The sequence below is a fragment of the Sceloporus occidentalis genome, unplaced genomic scaffold (assembly GCF_023333645.1).
Source record: "Sceloporus occidentalis isolate IW3139 unplaced genomic scaffold, rSceOcc1.0.p SCAF_3, whole genome shotgun sequence".
Taxonomy (NCBI): domain Eukaryota; kingdom Metazoa; phylum Chordata; class Lepidosauria; order Squamata; family Phrynosomatidae; genus Sceloporus; species Sceloporus occidentalis.
The window spans coordinates 43,667,753-43,682,930 of NW_028316983.1; the positions used below are offsets into that span (position 1 = coordinate 43,667,753).

Here is a 15,178-nt window from a genome sequence, read left to right on the forward strand (position 1 = left end):
TTTGGATTAACATTTTCAGAATCCTACTGGCCACACTGACTGGGAGATTCTAGGGTTGCAATCCAAAGCTTAAATCCTATTGTTAGTCCTACTGAGAGTAGACCCATTGATTAATGGCTGCCAATTAGTTTCCAGGCAAGGTACAAAGTGTTGGTTACTACCTTGACAGTCCTACATGACTTGGAGCCAGATTACTTATGGAATCGCCTCACATGTATAATCTGTCCTGTACACTCAGGTCTTCTAGGGGAATTTACTTGAGTCAGCCAGGACTAGGTTGACAACTGTCAGCCAGAGGACTTTTTCTTCAGCCACCCTTAGATTGTGGAACAACCTGCCAGAGGAGAATTGACAGCTGTGACTACACTGTCCAAATTTAAAACAGCACTGAAGACCAGTCTCTTATGGCAGACTTATTCAGATGAGTTTTAAAATGTGAATTTCTTGTTGCTGTTGTGTACCTTCAAGTCATTTGTGACTTATGGTGATCATATTATGGGGTTTTCTTGGCAAGATTTATTCAGAAGAGTTTTGCCATTGTCATCCTCTGAGGCGGAGAGATCATGACTTGACCAAAGTGACCCAGTGTGTTTACAAGGCTGAGCCAGGATTCAAACCCTGGACTCCAGAATCTTAGTCCAGCACTCAAACCACTACAGAATGTCTTGTTTGTTCTTTTAAACTATTATGTGTTCAAATTAATGAGTATTAATTCATGTTGTTTACTGCTGATTTGATGTTGTTCCCCACCCAATTCATGGGTAGAGGCGAGTAGGAAATAAATATTATTCTGCCTTATGGTTTGTTAAATGTAATAAAGGCTTGATTGAAACTAATAATCATGATTATATGGGGTTTACCTATATGTTGGTGCCAGTCAGCAATTGATTGAATAAATCTAATCTAGTTGAGACTAACCAATAGGACTCAAGCCTAAGAAAGTAACTTTTCCAACTCCAGCAGAGAGAGCAGTATAAGGGAACTAGATCCCGATTTCACCTCTTTTTGGCAGTTCTGGGTAGCTGGAAGGCTTCTGGGTATTAGGGAGAGCAAAGGAATGAAGTTTTGCTTGGGCCAGTCTATGCAAAATGCCCAAATATAGACATTTCTCTGGACTCCTCTGACAAACAGTTCAGCTGCCTTTGGAGTCAGCCAGATCCTCAGCATTGACTGACTTCACACCAAGCTGGCATGCAACCCGTTGAATTGGCAGCAGCACAAGAGAGAATGAAGATACTCTTCCCTGGCACACTGCCCAGCACACTCAGGCTGCAGAGTGGGCTTATGTTTGTACACAAACAGAAATGTTCCATCCCAGCTGCAAATCTTAAATTTCTGCTGTACTCTGAGTAGCGCTTATAGAAATTAAATCTCCACTGATTTTTCTCAGCGACTATAGATGGTAATAGATGAGATACCTGAAGCTAAGAAACTTGGTTTCTGTGGCTGGGGCAACTCTAAGCACAGTGGTTCCTTGTTTGGTCTCACTTGCCCACCTGCAAAGGAGCCAGAGTTATGAATTAGTTTGTGGGGTATTTGAAACATGATTCTGATGGGGGATACCAGGTGCATAGAATGTCCTTTGGCTGACACGCTTACAAAGCCACCCCTTTCTGCCTAGATTTGCTACAGCAGATGTAAAAGTATTCATTCCCTCTCACTGTCCCCATCCCCAACATGTTCCATTACTCACAATCAACAGTCTTTTGTGAGCTTTATTAATAAAAGTGTGGGTGATTTTGTACATTATGCAAAGAGGGTTTACATTCATGAGTTACAGAGCAGAAAACTGCAGCAGCTTTTGCATCTGAAGTCTCTTGCTCAAGTGATCTGTCTCCTGCATGGTTCTTCCCCAGCCTACACCTGCTATTTTCTTAAATGAATTCTCAGGTAAGAGATTAAACCCCATCTCCTTTTAGCATTTTATGGACACTGATGACAACCCATTCACCTGCAGTTTGCCTACTTGATGGGTGGAGAAAATACGAAGGATTGAGCGTGACAAGGATCTCCACAATGCTCTGCTGTCCTGTTTGTTTTTTATGGAAGGATGGACATTGATGTGGGTGACCTGGGAGAAGATGGTACCTACCAGTTCCTAAGGCATGGATTCTTGCTATTTTCTATCATGTTGCAGAGGATCTCTGGAGTCCATCTCCTGGTTTGATAGCTGAGATAAACGGACTAGAAAGTGAATCTTTTCAGCCTCTTGCAGCTGCACCACTTGGCATTATTTCAGTGCAGGCATGCTTGGGCAGCTTTCATAAAAAAATAAACCTTCCTCCACTGAGAGTTATATTAGATATTTCTATCCATCTATATATTAAACTCTTATAGGCACAGGAATACGTAGATATGTATATATACTTTTTACAGCCCAAGTCACCAACTTAAGCACGACATTTTGATTTTCATGCAGGGCACTACATGAAGAGGCCATACCTGGGTAGATGCACTGATTTGCAGATGGAACTGAACTTGAAAGAAAACAGCCTCTTTTCCCTTGCATTGAGACTGAAAATAGTCACTCTTCTACTTTCAGCCCAACTTCATGCATTCCCCTTGAGGCCTATTTGTGATTTCAAAACTGCTCCTCTATAGTTGACTCAAAAAGCTCAGTCAACAAGATGCTGATATTCTCCTGCAACACATGGACACTTTGAATTATGTGGGCACTTCCAATAGTAGTGTTCCATCACCAGATTTTCTAGTGTAAGAAATACTCTTGTGATCCAGCTTATCCATGTGATACAGCGTATTCATGCATTACCAAATACAGCATGGGAGCCGGACAGAGAGGAGCCACAATGCTACAAAGGTAATGTATGAATTGCTCTTCACTTATTTGGAAAGAGGAATGATAAAGAGGTGAAGCTGGCACACAGGTTGGTAGACAGATATATCATGTTCATTGCCCACATGCCATGGGCTGTAACCAGCCGAGCTTGTACAAATTATTATTTTGGACTACTGCTATCAGAATTCAATTCTGGAAGTTCCAGTCCTAAAAGGTAAGTATTCAAAAATTCAACCATGGTTTAGAAGACATTCACCTATTGGTCTCAAATGTCTTGGGCCTTTAAATCAACTTACTTTTTTGAGACTGAAACAGAAACTTTCTGGTCCCAAAACAAGCCTTATGTTGTGTCTATAAGCAAATGACTGCCTTGTCAATTTTATCTAGACTATTAGGATATTGTTGCCTTAGCTATAGTAGCCCAAATGTCAGAACTGAGGCCAGAATCCTGTATCATGATTAGGAATGCGTAACTTGGAGTTATGCACTTGTGACTGTTACATATTCATGTAACAGGCAGCTATATAGGGACTGTGAAAAGTCCCCCAGTCTCAACTTACCAGGCAGCAGCCACTGTGATCAATGGGTTCCATTCTTCTGTTGCTTGGAAAGTAGCAATCTGAGGCATGAGGAAGAATTGAACCTGAATTGTTGCTGCTTGCCATTTTCCTTTCCCTATCCACGTCTCACTCACTTCCCTCTCATCAGGCTTCTGACATTAGGGGCTCCAAAACTAGTCTTAAAGGTGCTGCTCATTTGATCAGAGGCACAAGCTCTATGGAGCTCCTACCATCAACAATACAATCTGTGTTCCATTCAGTTCCATTACCCACCCACAGACTTACTAACAGGTTCATGGGACCACAAGGAGCCCTCCACCCACCCACGACAGATACACACAATGCTGTCTGCATTTCTTCTGAGAAACTCAAGCCTGTATGGGGTATGTCTGTTTGCACTATCAGAGGAATGGGATCCTTGAGATCACAGACACATTGGAAAATTGGCATTGGCCCAGTGACTCCTCCCCCATCCTCCAAATTTATTCTATCCCAGGCACAGTGAATGATGGTGGTGCTGTCAGTCAGATCTAGTAGCAAATGGCAAGAATGAAGTGGTGCTTCTGTTGAGGTCATCTTGTGCTGAAGAAGGGCTTCATCAGTTTTCAGTGGTGCTGCTGTTCTGGTGAGCATTTGTTGTTGCGAATATTTCTAGCGACAAGTAACTGCTATGGTGCTACCTGGTGCCTGGTAAGATAAGCAGGGATGCCCCTAATACAGACTTCTTCAAGACTAAATCATTATCTGTCATTTTGCTTTCTAAACTCCTGCAAGGAAAATAGGACAAAGAGTCCAGGTACACAACATTTAGAGCTTTTGCAGGTGCTCTCTCCATGAACCAAAAGTTTCATTTAAAATAAATATTACTTCTTCCTGACCCACCACCTCCTCGACAGCTCATCAAATCCATCCATCCATTTCAGTCCCAATAGCTCATCTGGGACTAGTGCAGGGTAGGCTGCTGCTTCCACCAAGTCCTTCTCATGTAAACAGTCACCCGAGAGACAAACACAGTGATTCAGCTTTGGTAGTTTCATCCTTCCAAGAATCTAAATTCCTTTTCCTATTGCAGTAACTTGGGAACTTCCACCTGCCAAAAAAAAAAAGTGTGGTTGTTAGTACAAGATCTAAAACTAAATGAAAACTCCTAGTGATCCAAAGATAAGTCCCAGGAAGGCAGCTTTCATCAGGGCCATGGATGATAGGAGAACAGGTAAAATTGCTCCTCTGCACCTCCAGAACTCTGATGCTGCTTCCTTCCTTTCATCACAGCTGCTGTTTCATTACCAAAGAATGTATTTACTGTTTTGAAACTTTGTTTTGAAAAGGATTTGTCTTGGACATTAAAATCTTTCTCTCTAGTATATATGACGGTGCATTTCAGAGACAAAGTACAACAATGTAAAAGGCCCTGTCTTGAATTGACACTTCTCTCCAAAGTTGGAATCGCTTGAAGAAGAGCCTTCAAGTATGATCTTAACTACTAGGTAAGTTTATATAGACATAGGTAATCTTTTTTGTATGATTTTTTGTATGTATAATATCTCATTCCAAGCCATTTAGGGCTTTAGAAGTTGGGAACAGGACCTAGACTAGGCTGAGAAATGTTTTCAGAAACAAAATGATATATTGCATATCATGGACAAAACAGATAAAATGTATTTTCCTATGCATTTTCCACATACATAGGAGTGGGCAAATAGATAAAATAATGTCAAATAATTTTGAAATATATATTTTCGACACTGCTTTAACTGAGATGTCACACCAAATAATGATTTCAACTAGCTGTAGTTTAGACCCAAACCATGGTTTCAGCTACAAAGCCTATTTTGTCTCCTGTATTGTCAGTGTACATGTCTAAAACTGCACTCATTTCCATGACACTGAAGTCTCTGGAAGCAGATCTATGGCTGTAACTATCATTTATCAATCCAGATATCACTCAGAATAACAGTTTTCACAAATCATAGTTTAAAAATGTTGTTTTTATAATGTGTTAATTTTTATTGATTCTGTGAACCGCTTTGATCACCTCGGAAAAGCGGTATAAAAATAAAACATATTATTATTATTATTATTATTATTATTATTATTATTAAAATGTACTGTGGTTGCCAATACTGGCTTCCCTGGACACATGTTAATTCAGACACCAGTCAAACCAAAGTCAAGCTTCCTTTGGTTTGGTGTGATATGTGAATTAAGCCAATGGTCCCTTTAAAATTCTCTACACAGGAGACAATGGGTATAAAGCATGCTGTGTACTGTACTGAAAAGATGGGCAATTCAATTTTTGTTGTCATGTTTTAATAATGTTCTCTTGTGAGCTGTCTTGGGTCCCTTGTTGGGAGAAAGGCAGCACAGAAATGAAGTAAGTAAAATAAATAATCTGCTTTGCTGTGAGTTCACATATTGGACAGCTGATCAGGCTTTCCAATTTATATTACCTGTCAAAAAACAGACATATGTGTCTCTCACATATGATGACTGTGTACATATTTTATATAGATTCTCTCACTACAAGAGAGATGTGTTGTGCACCAAATAGCATTCGGATGTCTGTGCATGTAATGGAGGAAAGGATTAGTTACCAATTCTGGGATGTATTTCTTGCCTAATTCTGGTTCTTACTTCTTTCCCTCCCTTATCTTTTAAATTCTCATAAAATCAGCTCCCACTGTGAAACTGGTAATCCAGTTATCTGAACTGACTTCCAGAGATATTTGCTCGACTTTTGTTTTGTTGTCATTATAGCACCAAAGACCTTAATTTTCTCAGGTCTTTATTCTGACCTAGCTTTGAAATTTTTTAAAGTCTGTGCACTGTCTTTATATGTTGTTGTATACTTTCATTGTTATTTGTTTTAATATTATTGGATTTAAGGTTGTTTTATTTCTTCTTATGAGAACCCCCGGGAACTCTGTTTTAAACATTGTTAATAGATCATTAATAATATTTAGGTGTGAAAGATAGCCATTTTGGTCCTGGAACACTACTAGCAGGTAGACCTTTGCAACACCCCAAAGTCATATCACTTTGCCACATAAGTGATGGGAAAATATTCCTTTCAGCATATGCATTGGCATTAATGCTAGCCTGGCACTATCAAAGGAAGAACTAATTTTAAGAAACTAGCAACATGCTCCAAGAGATTCACCCCTGTGCTGCGTTCAAACTTGCCCTTTACTTGCCTTCTTCAGCTGTTTGAGGTTACTGGAGCGAATAGCAGCCAGAAGCTGATCTCTGGAGTTCTTTTCTTGGGGAGGAAGAGCCTTCTCCACCATCTTCCTCTGAGTGGCTGGGGAGAGGGACAACCGTAGGTTTTCATTGATCAGAGGAGGGGCCAAAGGAGGCGGGGGTGGAGGAGGCACATTTGAGGTGCCATCTTTCTTAGGAGGAGCTTTAGGGGAAGCTTTAGGGGAAGACCAAGGGGAGGTTTTTGGGGAAGGTTTTGGAGAAACCTTAGGTGAGCCAGCTGGTAGGCCTCCTGGCTTGGGCACCTCAAGCAAGTCTTTCTTCTCCCCCTTTCCTTGAGCCTGTTTCTGCTCCTGCAGGCGTTTCTGTCTCTGTTTGTCCATGTTCCTGCTCAGCAGGTTGGTGACAGTCATGCGGGGCCCAGCTAACTCAAAGTGGTAACCCAGTTTCAGCAGGGTGGTGTTCTCCTTCAGCAACTTGGCTATCTCCATCTCAGTCTTCCCTCCACAGATATGTCTCTGGTTGTGAAAGCGCAGCTCTGTCAAGGTGTTGTTCTGCAAGAGTGCACGGAAGATGGCCAGGATTCCTTTGCCTGTGATGTGATTAGAATCTAGATTTATGCTGGTCAGTGTCTTGTTTGCCTTCAGCATGATGGCAATGGCAAAAGCAACATGATCATCAGCACGTGTATTGGCCAGCGCAAAGACCTTGACCACAGTATTGAACTCCAAGGCTTCAGCAAAGCGCACCAGGATCTCATTGGTGATGCAGTCAGAGTTATTGACATTAACTTCTACCATCTCTGGGTCATTGTTCTTCACTTTTTCTAATGGTTCATCAAAGATGCTGGTGGCCTCATCTTCCTTGTTCTGGTTGGAAGAATTGTTTACAGCTTTTGAAGGGCTGCTGTCTGCAGTCTCCTTTATTGTCTTCTCTTCCTCTGACACTGAGGCTTTCCCCTCTGAAGCCTCCCTGCTGTCTCTTGATGATTTCTCCCCACTGCCATCTTTAGAACCTTGCTTTAAAGCTGAACCTTTTTCTTCTTTTTTTCCTAGTTCTTTTTTATCTTCTCTCTTTCTGTCCAAACCTTGCTTTAATGCAAGACTTTTCTCATCTGTTTTTTCAGAGTCTTTTTTGTCTCCACTCTTTCTATCCTTCTCAAACCTGCCTTTCAATTCAGCTTCCTTCTCTTCTTTTCCTTTGTCCTTTGGTTTATTCTTTTCTTCCTCTCTCACTTTAGCTGTTGTTTTTTTATCGACTGTTGAAGCTTTGTCTTTCTCCCTTGAGACCATCCTTTCATTCTTGGAAGTCTTGTCCTCTTTGATTTGCCCAGTTTTCTTAATGCTATCTGGCTCATCTTTCCCTTTCTGATTTGCTTTCCCGCCACTTTCTTCCTTTTTATCTTCCTTTCCTAAATCAGAAGCTCTGGGTTTTTTCAGATCTCTACTATGAGTTTCCTTCTGTTTTTCTTCAAGAAACTTTTTCTCTTTTTTCTTCTCTATTGCCTTCTCTTCCTGGGAGGAAACATATGAAGGAGAAAAAAAGATTGTTAGAATCAGAGCTCAGTGAAAATGAAACAAACTCAGTTTATTCTTGAATAATTTTAGATTCCTCATATTCACCAAAGCAGAATGACAATAATTAATGAAAAGGTGGTTACAGTTTTCATCTGATTATAATCATATCCAAAACAAATACAAAATGAAAATGCAAGTGGCATTGTAAGTCAGGACAGAAATCTGGGACCCTGCAACCTACAGAAGGGAAAAGGTTAAAAATCATCACTTAAAAATATTTCCCTTATTAAACAAAAATTTTTTTACACAGGCAAAATTGGCTAAGCTGTACCACAAAGATAGAGTGACATTCATCACAGTTTTCCCCAAAAGTTTTCTGAATCCCATGCAGGCCCAGAGACAATAACTGAAAATAAAGATGGTGCTTCTAGAGATATAAAGGTCTGGGGGAGAAAATCGGGGAGGAAATTTTGGAATAAAGTTTTTCCTGTTCTGCCCCTTCCCTGATGCCTTCTCCTCCTTCTGGAAAATGGAAAAATTGGTTTATGAAATATTTTCTCTTAGAATGACAAATAAAATGTTTAAGACAAAGTGTTCACAAATACACTGCCCCCAAATCATTTCTAAAAACCAAGTAAGAGGAAGAGTTTGATGTAAAGGCTTTGCAGATAATTACAATTCCTAGTCTTGCTTTCCTTTCTCAGTCCTTTTAATGGAAATTATATGTCTGCTTGACATTAGGGAGCACTAGTGGATACAAAATCATTTCCTCTGTTTTACTTGTGTTGACAGTTTGTTCTGTTTTTAACATCTGTTTGCTTGTGTTTTGCCTGCCCCTCAAACTCTCAAAAGCAATTCAAGTGTTCCTTACAGTTCAGGACCCTTTAGCTCTATTTGTAAGAAAAAAAAATAACAGTTTTAAAGAGTAAGTTCCATTTGTAATTATATTCTGAATAAACTTTAAATTTTAACATATCAAACTTGATAATTTTGTGACACGACAAGTTAAATACAATGCATTTTATGATCTTACAGTAATAAAGTGACTTTCATGCTATAAAGGGTATTAACATTACATATTTCAACTTTAATCTGAAAATTCCTATGTTTTCTGCAAAAGGTAGGGAGGGGCCTGGGTTTCTGGACACTTCTAAGCACTCCATATGTCTGTGAACCTTATCACACTAACTCAGAAATGGGATTTAAAGTAGATTTAAAGTAGAAAAAAACTGCAAATGTGGGAGGTTTATCACACAACGTTTCTGCAAACCTGAAATAACGTGAAAATAAAGCGAATGTAAAGAATTAGACTAGAATATACTTTATTATGGTCAAAGACCAGCATAAAAGAAACAAAACAACAACAACATTAAAACAATAATGATAAAATGCATTAATAATAATACATTAGTATTAATGTAAAGGGGACAAAAATGACACCTTTTTACTTTTGGAACTTCCCTTATTCGTGGGTTTTATCTACTTTAAATCTACTTTAAATCCCATTTCTTAGTGAGATTCTGTTAGTGTGATAAGGTCCTATGTCTCCAGCAAAAGGATGAGCTGAAGGTAGCTTTGGATCTACTACTAGGTTTCTAGGTTTATTGGCAATAGATGGGCAAGTCTTTCAGGCTTACAGTTGTTTAATGGCAGCAAGAACAAAATGATTTTTTCCATATAAACTAACCTAATGAAATGAAGATAGCGTGGGATAAGCAGAAATTCATTTTTGTTTAAATTAAGTTCAGTCTTTGTTTTGAAAGCAACTTCCAAGGCTTAGAAGGTGTATGAGGGCATTAGTGTAATCATCTCTGTTCTAGTTGTACTGCTGAAATGAAGAAAGATGCTGACAAATGGATTTTTGTGGGGAATGATTATGAGACCCATTTAATTCTGGAACTCAACACAAACTAATGGTCTCAGTTGTTTTTTAAATTCCAGATCCAATTTTTTTCATCTGGTTCTGGATGGTGAGCACTTAAATTTTAGAATGAAATAAAAAATTCAAGAAAGCAGAAGAAATATGCTTATCAGGTACACGATACTGGGATAATTCAAGAAATTAATTTTAATTAATGTAGATTTATACAAAACATCACCCAGTTCATTTCCCTAGTTGTATAGGGGCTGCACAAGGCTGCCCACAACCCTGGTTCATGGAGATTAGATGGAACAGAAAGACAGTATCCAACTTATTCAACTTGTTACACAATGCCTGCTTGATAACATCAAGACCTAAAGTGTGGAAAACGAATGCCTCTCAAAAATAACCATAATTTGTTTTAAAATTAAATGTTATTTCTTATTTATTCATTCATGTTATGCCCCAGCTTTCCCCCACATAAAGCAACTTCTTACAGGGCTTTGCTCTAAGATAATGTGTGTGTTGGGTGGGGATCTAGCATGAGATGAAATGTCTTTGCCTTAAATATTTGTTTACGCATGGAAATAAAGAGGCTCCATTTGAGGAAAGCAAATATCTCTGTATTTAGTTAAGAGATTACTGGGATCAATTGAGTCCTAACTGTCTAATGCTGTTCTTCCTAGTCAGGAATGCAAACAAAATGATGAGGGAAAACCACATTCAACTGTGCCAGGCAGGGCATTATTTCATGCTTGATTATAAAGGCAGTGCACTAAGTCAATTGGGGGCAAGGGGGGGGGGGGAGGGAGAAACATCACTTTCTCACTCTCTTTGATAAAATAATTTTTAATGTGCAATTTAGATTGCAAATTCTGGATTCAGGCTTTTCTGGAAAACAGCTTTTAAATTAAAACAAGAGGCATAATTCCAAATATTTCATGACCACCTATTCCACAGAGTGTGGTGTGTCTGGAAATAGAAGCAGATAGAGAGAAAGGAAAGGAACTGCACAGTGAAAAAAGTTCCTAATTATTTCCTGACTGTCATCAAGTGTGTAGAACACTAGTATGCGAGAAACTGTATGAACATGTACTCTGGAATGTGTAGGGTTGCCAGGTAAAATAAGGGACAGGGCTCCTGTCCTTTTAATGGTTGAATAGAAGAAGGAATTTTCCTGTTTCACATCTAACAAATCAGAAAATATTTCCAAGGTCTACACTGAACAGAAAAACATAGTTCCCCCAGAAATATTTTAACATCTTTACAAGCACCGTTTTAAGGGCATAAGGGGGTTATGTTTTCCAGACTATACTTGGAACAGAAAAGAGTCTACAGGAGCTTTTTCCTCCTTACCCTGAAGACTGGAGAATTGAGAGGAGGGAGGCCCTAGGACCTGGGAAGCCTACTTGTTTATGCTATTTAGCCAAAACTATGGAAAACACTTAGACACTTTAACTTGCAATCATACGTGCATGTGACTGCCAATTACACATTTAACATATAAAGCTATTCAGCTGAAATGCTTTACAGAAGTAATTACTTCCCTCCCAGTTTGCTTTGCTACTCAAGGACAGTGGTGGGGAAAAGCTATGCTTGACCAAACAGATAAATAATTTTGTAGAAATGGCAAGTTCAGATGGAAAGCAGTCCTGTTATATTTCTATATGTAGAAATGTGCAGTTGGTTTGATAGGCACAGCTTGCTCCTCAGAATGAAGAGCTATATCTGCTGAAATAAGTGTCTTCTTATGCACACAGGTAACCAAATGGTGGTCTATTGGCCAAAACCAATATTTAATAAATATACAGTCTGAATATACAGTTCAGAGTTTTGTTCTCTTCAAAAGATTCTGGAGGCAATCTTTCAGAAAGGGTTGCCTTGAGGGAAAATTGATCTCAACTGAGCTGTATCTTTAACAATTTTAGTAACTTGATCAGAAGGCGGAGCCAGTGGAGAAAGACCTTCTGGCTCCAGCTGTGTGTGAGAGAGAGTGGTGAAGGTATAAAGTCTGTCCTTCCTTCCCAAAACAATGCCAAGGCAGCCCCAGTGGAGAAAGACCTTCTGGCTCCAGCTGTGAGAGGAAGAGAAGAGCGAAGGGCAGGATCCAATGTGACTTCCAAAACAAAAATGTTTACAATCTTTTTTTTAAAAAAAGACCACCTGAAGCCCAGTGGACCTGAGGCATCTAATTGGGAGACGCCCTCGGAGAGCAGCACCTTTAAAATGCTGGTTCCTGGCCCCCCTCTCCGGACCACCTGGCTATATTGGCCCAGAGAAGGATGCGGACAAGAGCAGCAGAGTATTTTATGCCGGCTCCAATGCCCCTGGAACACCTGGCTGCACCAGCCTAGAGGATAACTGTTTTAGACATGTAATTGTTAATAGATTGTTGTTTTGCTGCTAGGAGAGAGTTGGGGATTGTCATTTAGATTATTATGCTCAATTATTACGCTATGTCATGTATTTTGGATTTTTTCTGCTTTGTACTTTTCTATGTATTTTTGACTTCTTGTATCATTCATTTATTGTATTATATTTGCTGTGATGTAATTGGTATGGGGGTGTACTTTGTATTTTGCTCCCTTTGCTTTGTAATCTGCCTTGATTTCGCAAGGTGAAATCAATTTTTATCGCACTTTTTTCAAATAATTCAAAGCAGTTCACAACATTAAAATAACCGAACAATAAAATTTATGGTGGAAATAATGATAACACCCAAACTACAGAGTAAAACAACCGCAGAAGAGAGAGATCAATCCAAATGCTACTGGAAGAGAAAGGTCTTGGAGCTATTATAACACTTGTCATCTGCTAATTCCTATCCAGCATCCTTCTGTGAAAGACACAAATTCTGTTTAGGGGTGGCTCAAAAGTGAACACTCCATTAAGGAAACACACTTGCACTTCCACTTACCAGTATGATAAAATAAACTTGCACTCCATAACATTCAACATCCTATTGCTGGGATGCAATTATGCCAGCTTTGCTACAGGTACCTTACTGGAGCAAGAGAAAGTTGAATTGCCGAAAACTCTGAATGATCCCTGTGAACAACTGATGCTGATCATCCCTCTTCTACACAGCTTTGCTGTGTTGCTCTTCTTCAGCTTCTTTTATACAGATATTAAAGATTCAGGAGAAACAGTCATTTCGCTTTGCATCTGGCAACTCCTAAAGCAGAGATCCAAACCCCTGTGGCCTTCCAGATGCTAATGAACTTAAATTTATATCAACCACAGCCAACCTGGCCAATGGGAGGGATGACAGAGTTTGAAGAAGTAATTATTTGGATGGCAACTTCTTGGAGTAGGTAAACAAAGAAGTAACTTCATCAGTGTCTGGATGGGAACAATAGTTTTTAATATCTGCAGAGCTGCACCCCTGTCTTCAAGATTCGGGAAGCCCCTCTAGGTCTGGACTTGCTGTGCCACTAATACCCTTCTGTTACCATTCCACTAGTACACAAAATGTCCCCCAAGTCCCCATGCCTTGCAGCATTGGCACAGGTTTTTGATGCTCTGCCCCTGACCTTTCTTTAAAAAGAAACAGCCTGGTTGCTTGTGCCAATTAATCACAATTGTTTTGACAAACTAAAACGCCGCTAGTTTGTCTAAACATACTAAAATGAGTATTGCTGGTGCTCACTGGCAATTGCTGTCCTCAGCCCCACTCAGATGTTTCCTTAAAAGGAAAAGGAGACTTGGGAACTTTCTGCTTTGGAATTTGGGCATTGAGATACTAATGATCTCTTTTTGGTCCTTTCTCTAGTGTACCTGGCTGCCAGAATTTCTGCCTGGGGTCATTGCGCACAAGTGCAATTCAACAGGTATCAACAGATTTAATTACCATAACTCAACTGCAAAACCTAGGAGGTGTTCAACAAATAATGTGTAAACTTTGATTCAGGCACTGTTAACAGCCAAAACATAATAAACAGAACCTCTGCTCTCTAAGAGGCTTTGCAAATAATCAGTAACAAAAATTACATGTGTGAACATGATTCCTAAGAGCAAAGCAACATTGGCAGGTTTTTTTTATGTAAACTGGTACAGACACAGATACAAGGAGTTGGTACTGAGCTATTCCAGAGTAAATTAAAGTTTTTTTTAATTACATAAACAACTTGCCTGATTCACTGAATTTTGTAGGCATTTCAGATGTTACTATCTACCAGGTGCATAATCCTTTCCTGTTTCCCCCCCACATTTCTTCAATACTTTCCCTCACCAAGGATAAGCCATTAAAGGGAAAATTATGGAATAGTTCTATAATACGTACTGAATGCTAGCAAGAGGAGTTCACCATTTGGAAACACTCTTCAGTGTCTTTCATCACTGTAACTGCTTTGTGCTTTACTAATTTCTGTATTTTTCCCCATCAGCCCCTCCCTTCATTATGCTTAGCTTAAGTAAGCATAAATACATAGTTGAGTATTTGCATCACTAGGGGTAATGGTCAAGTAGCAAAATTTTTGAGTATCAAGAAACCCTGATGAAAAGAATCCTAGGTTATCAGATAGGGGGGAAAGCTGGAAGTATAAGGCATACTCCCAACAGAATCGTGCATCACGCTGAAGGTTTTCAAACAATGTCGCACTCATCCAAGACCTATCCTGTGAAGATCCAGGAATGTTCTAGCAACAAACCATTCATGGGGAAGTCCTAGGAATGGTTTAGTTTCAGGAGCATTCCTGGATCTGGAGATAAATCCTGGATAAGCACAATGTATCTGAAAATCTTCAGCGTAATCACATGATTAGGCCGGGAGCATGCCTTTTACTCCCAGTTTACCCCCCCCCCCATCTGATAATCTCCCTAGACTGACAATAATCTTTAAATTTCAGGACTCACTCTGTGCAAAATTTGGATATTTTTTTTTTTTGCAAAGAAAACAGTATTTTCTGCTGAGGAAACAGCATTTTCTCAGGAGAAAATCATATTTTTGCACAGAAATAATATCTTTTATAAAGAAAAAACTGTTTCCTGCAAAGATCTTTAATTTGTTCTGGAAGCTACCTTGGGTTCTATCCTGGGAGAAAGACAACATATAAATAAAGTAGGTAAGTACATAAATAAATAATAAGCTTTAGAAGGTTCTTCTTATGAATAGTGGAGGCAGGCTGCTTAGTAGACTTCATTTTCTAAAATGCCAGCTTGATAATTTGCCTATGATAATTTAATTATTTTTACCTAAATTTGTGCACATCTTTTTGATTTTCTAGTTATTGAAACTCCATCCCAT

The 15,178-nt window shown here is 39.3% G+C and overlaps 1 protein-coding gene across 1 annotated transcript in view; it reads right to left on the bottom strand.

Moving 5' to 3' along the window:
- Positions 1–1,701: 1,701 nt before the first annotated feature.
- LMOD1 (leiomodin 1) overlaps positions 1,702–15,178 on the bottom strand; it is a 33,466-nt gene continuing 19,989 nt past the window's right edge. The window contains exons 2-3 of the mRNA XM_089514232.1: positions 6,552–8,069; positions 1,702–4,447 (exon numbers count right to left, since the gene is read on the bottom strand). Of these exons, the coding sequence (XP_089370358.1) occupies positions 4,421–4,447; positions 6,552–8,069 (1,545 nt within the window). The 3' untranslated portion in view covers positions 1,702–4,420. The remainder of the gene's footprint in view (positions 4,448–6,551; positions 8,070–15,178) is intronic.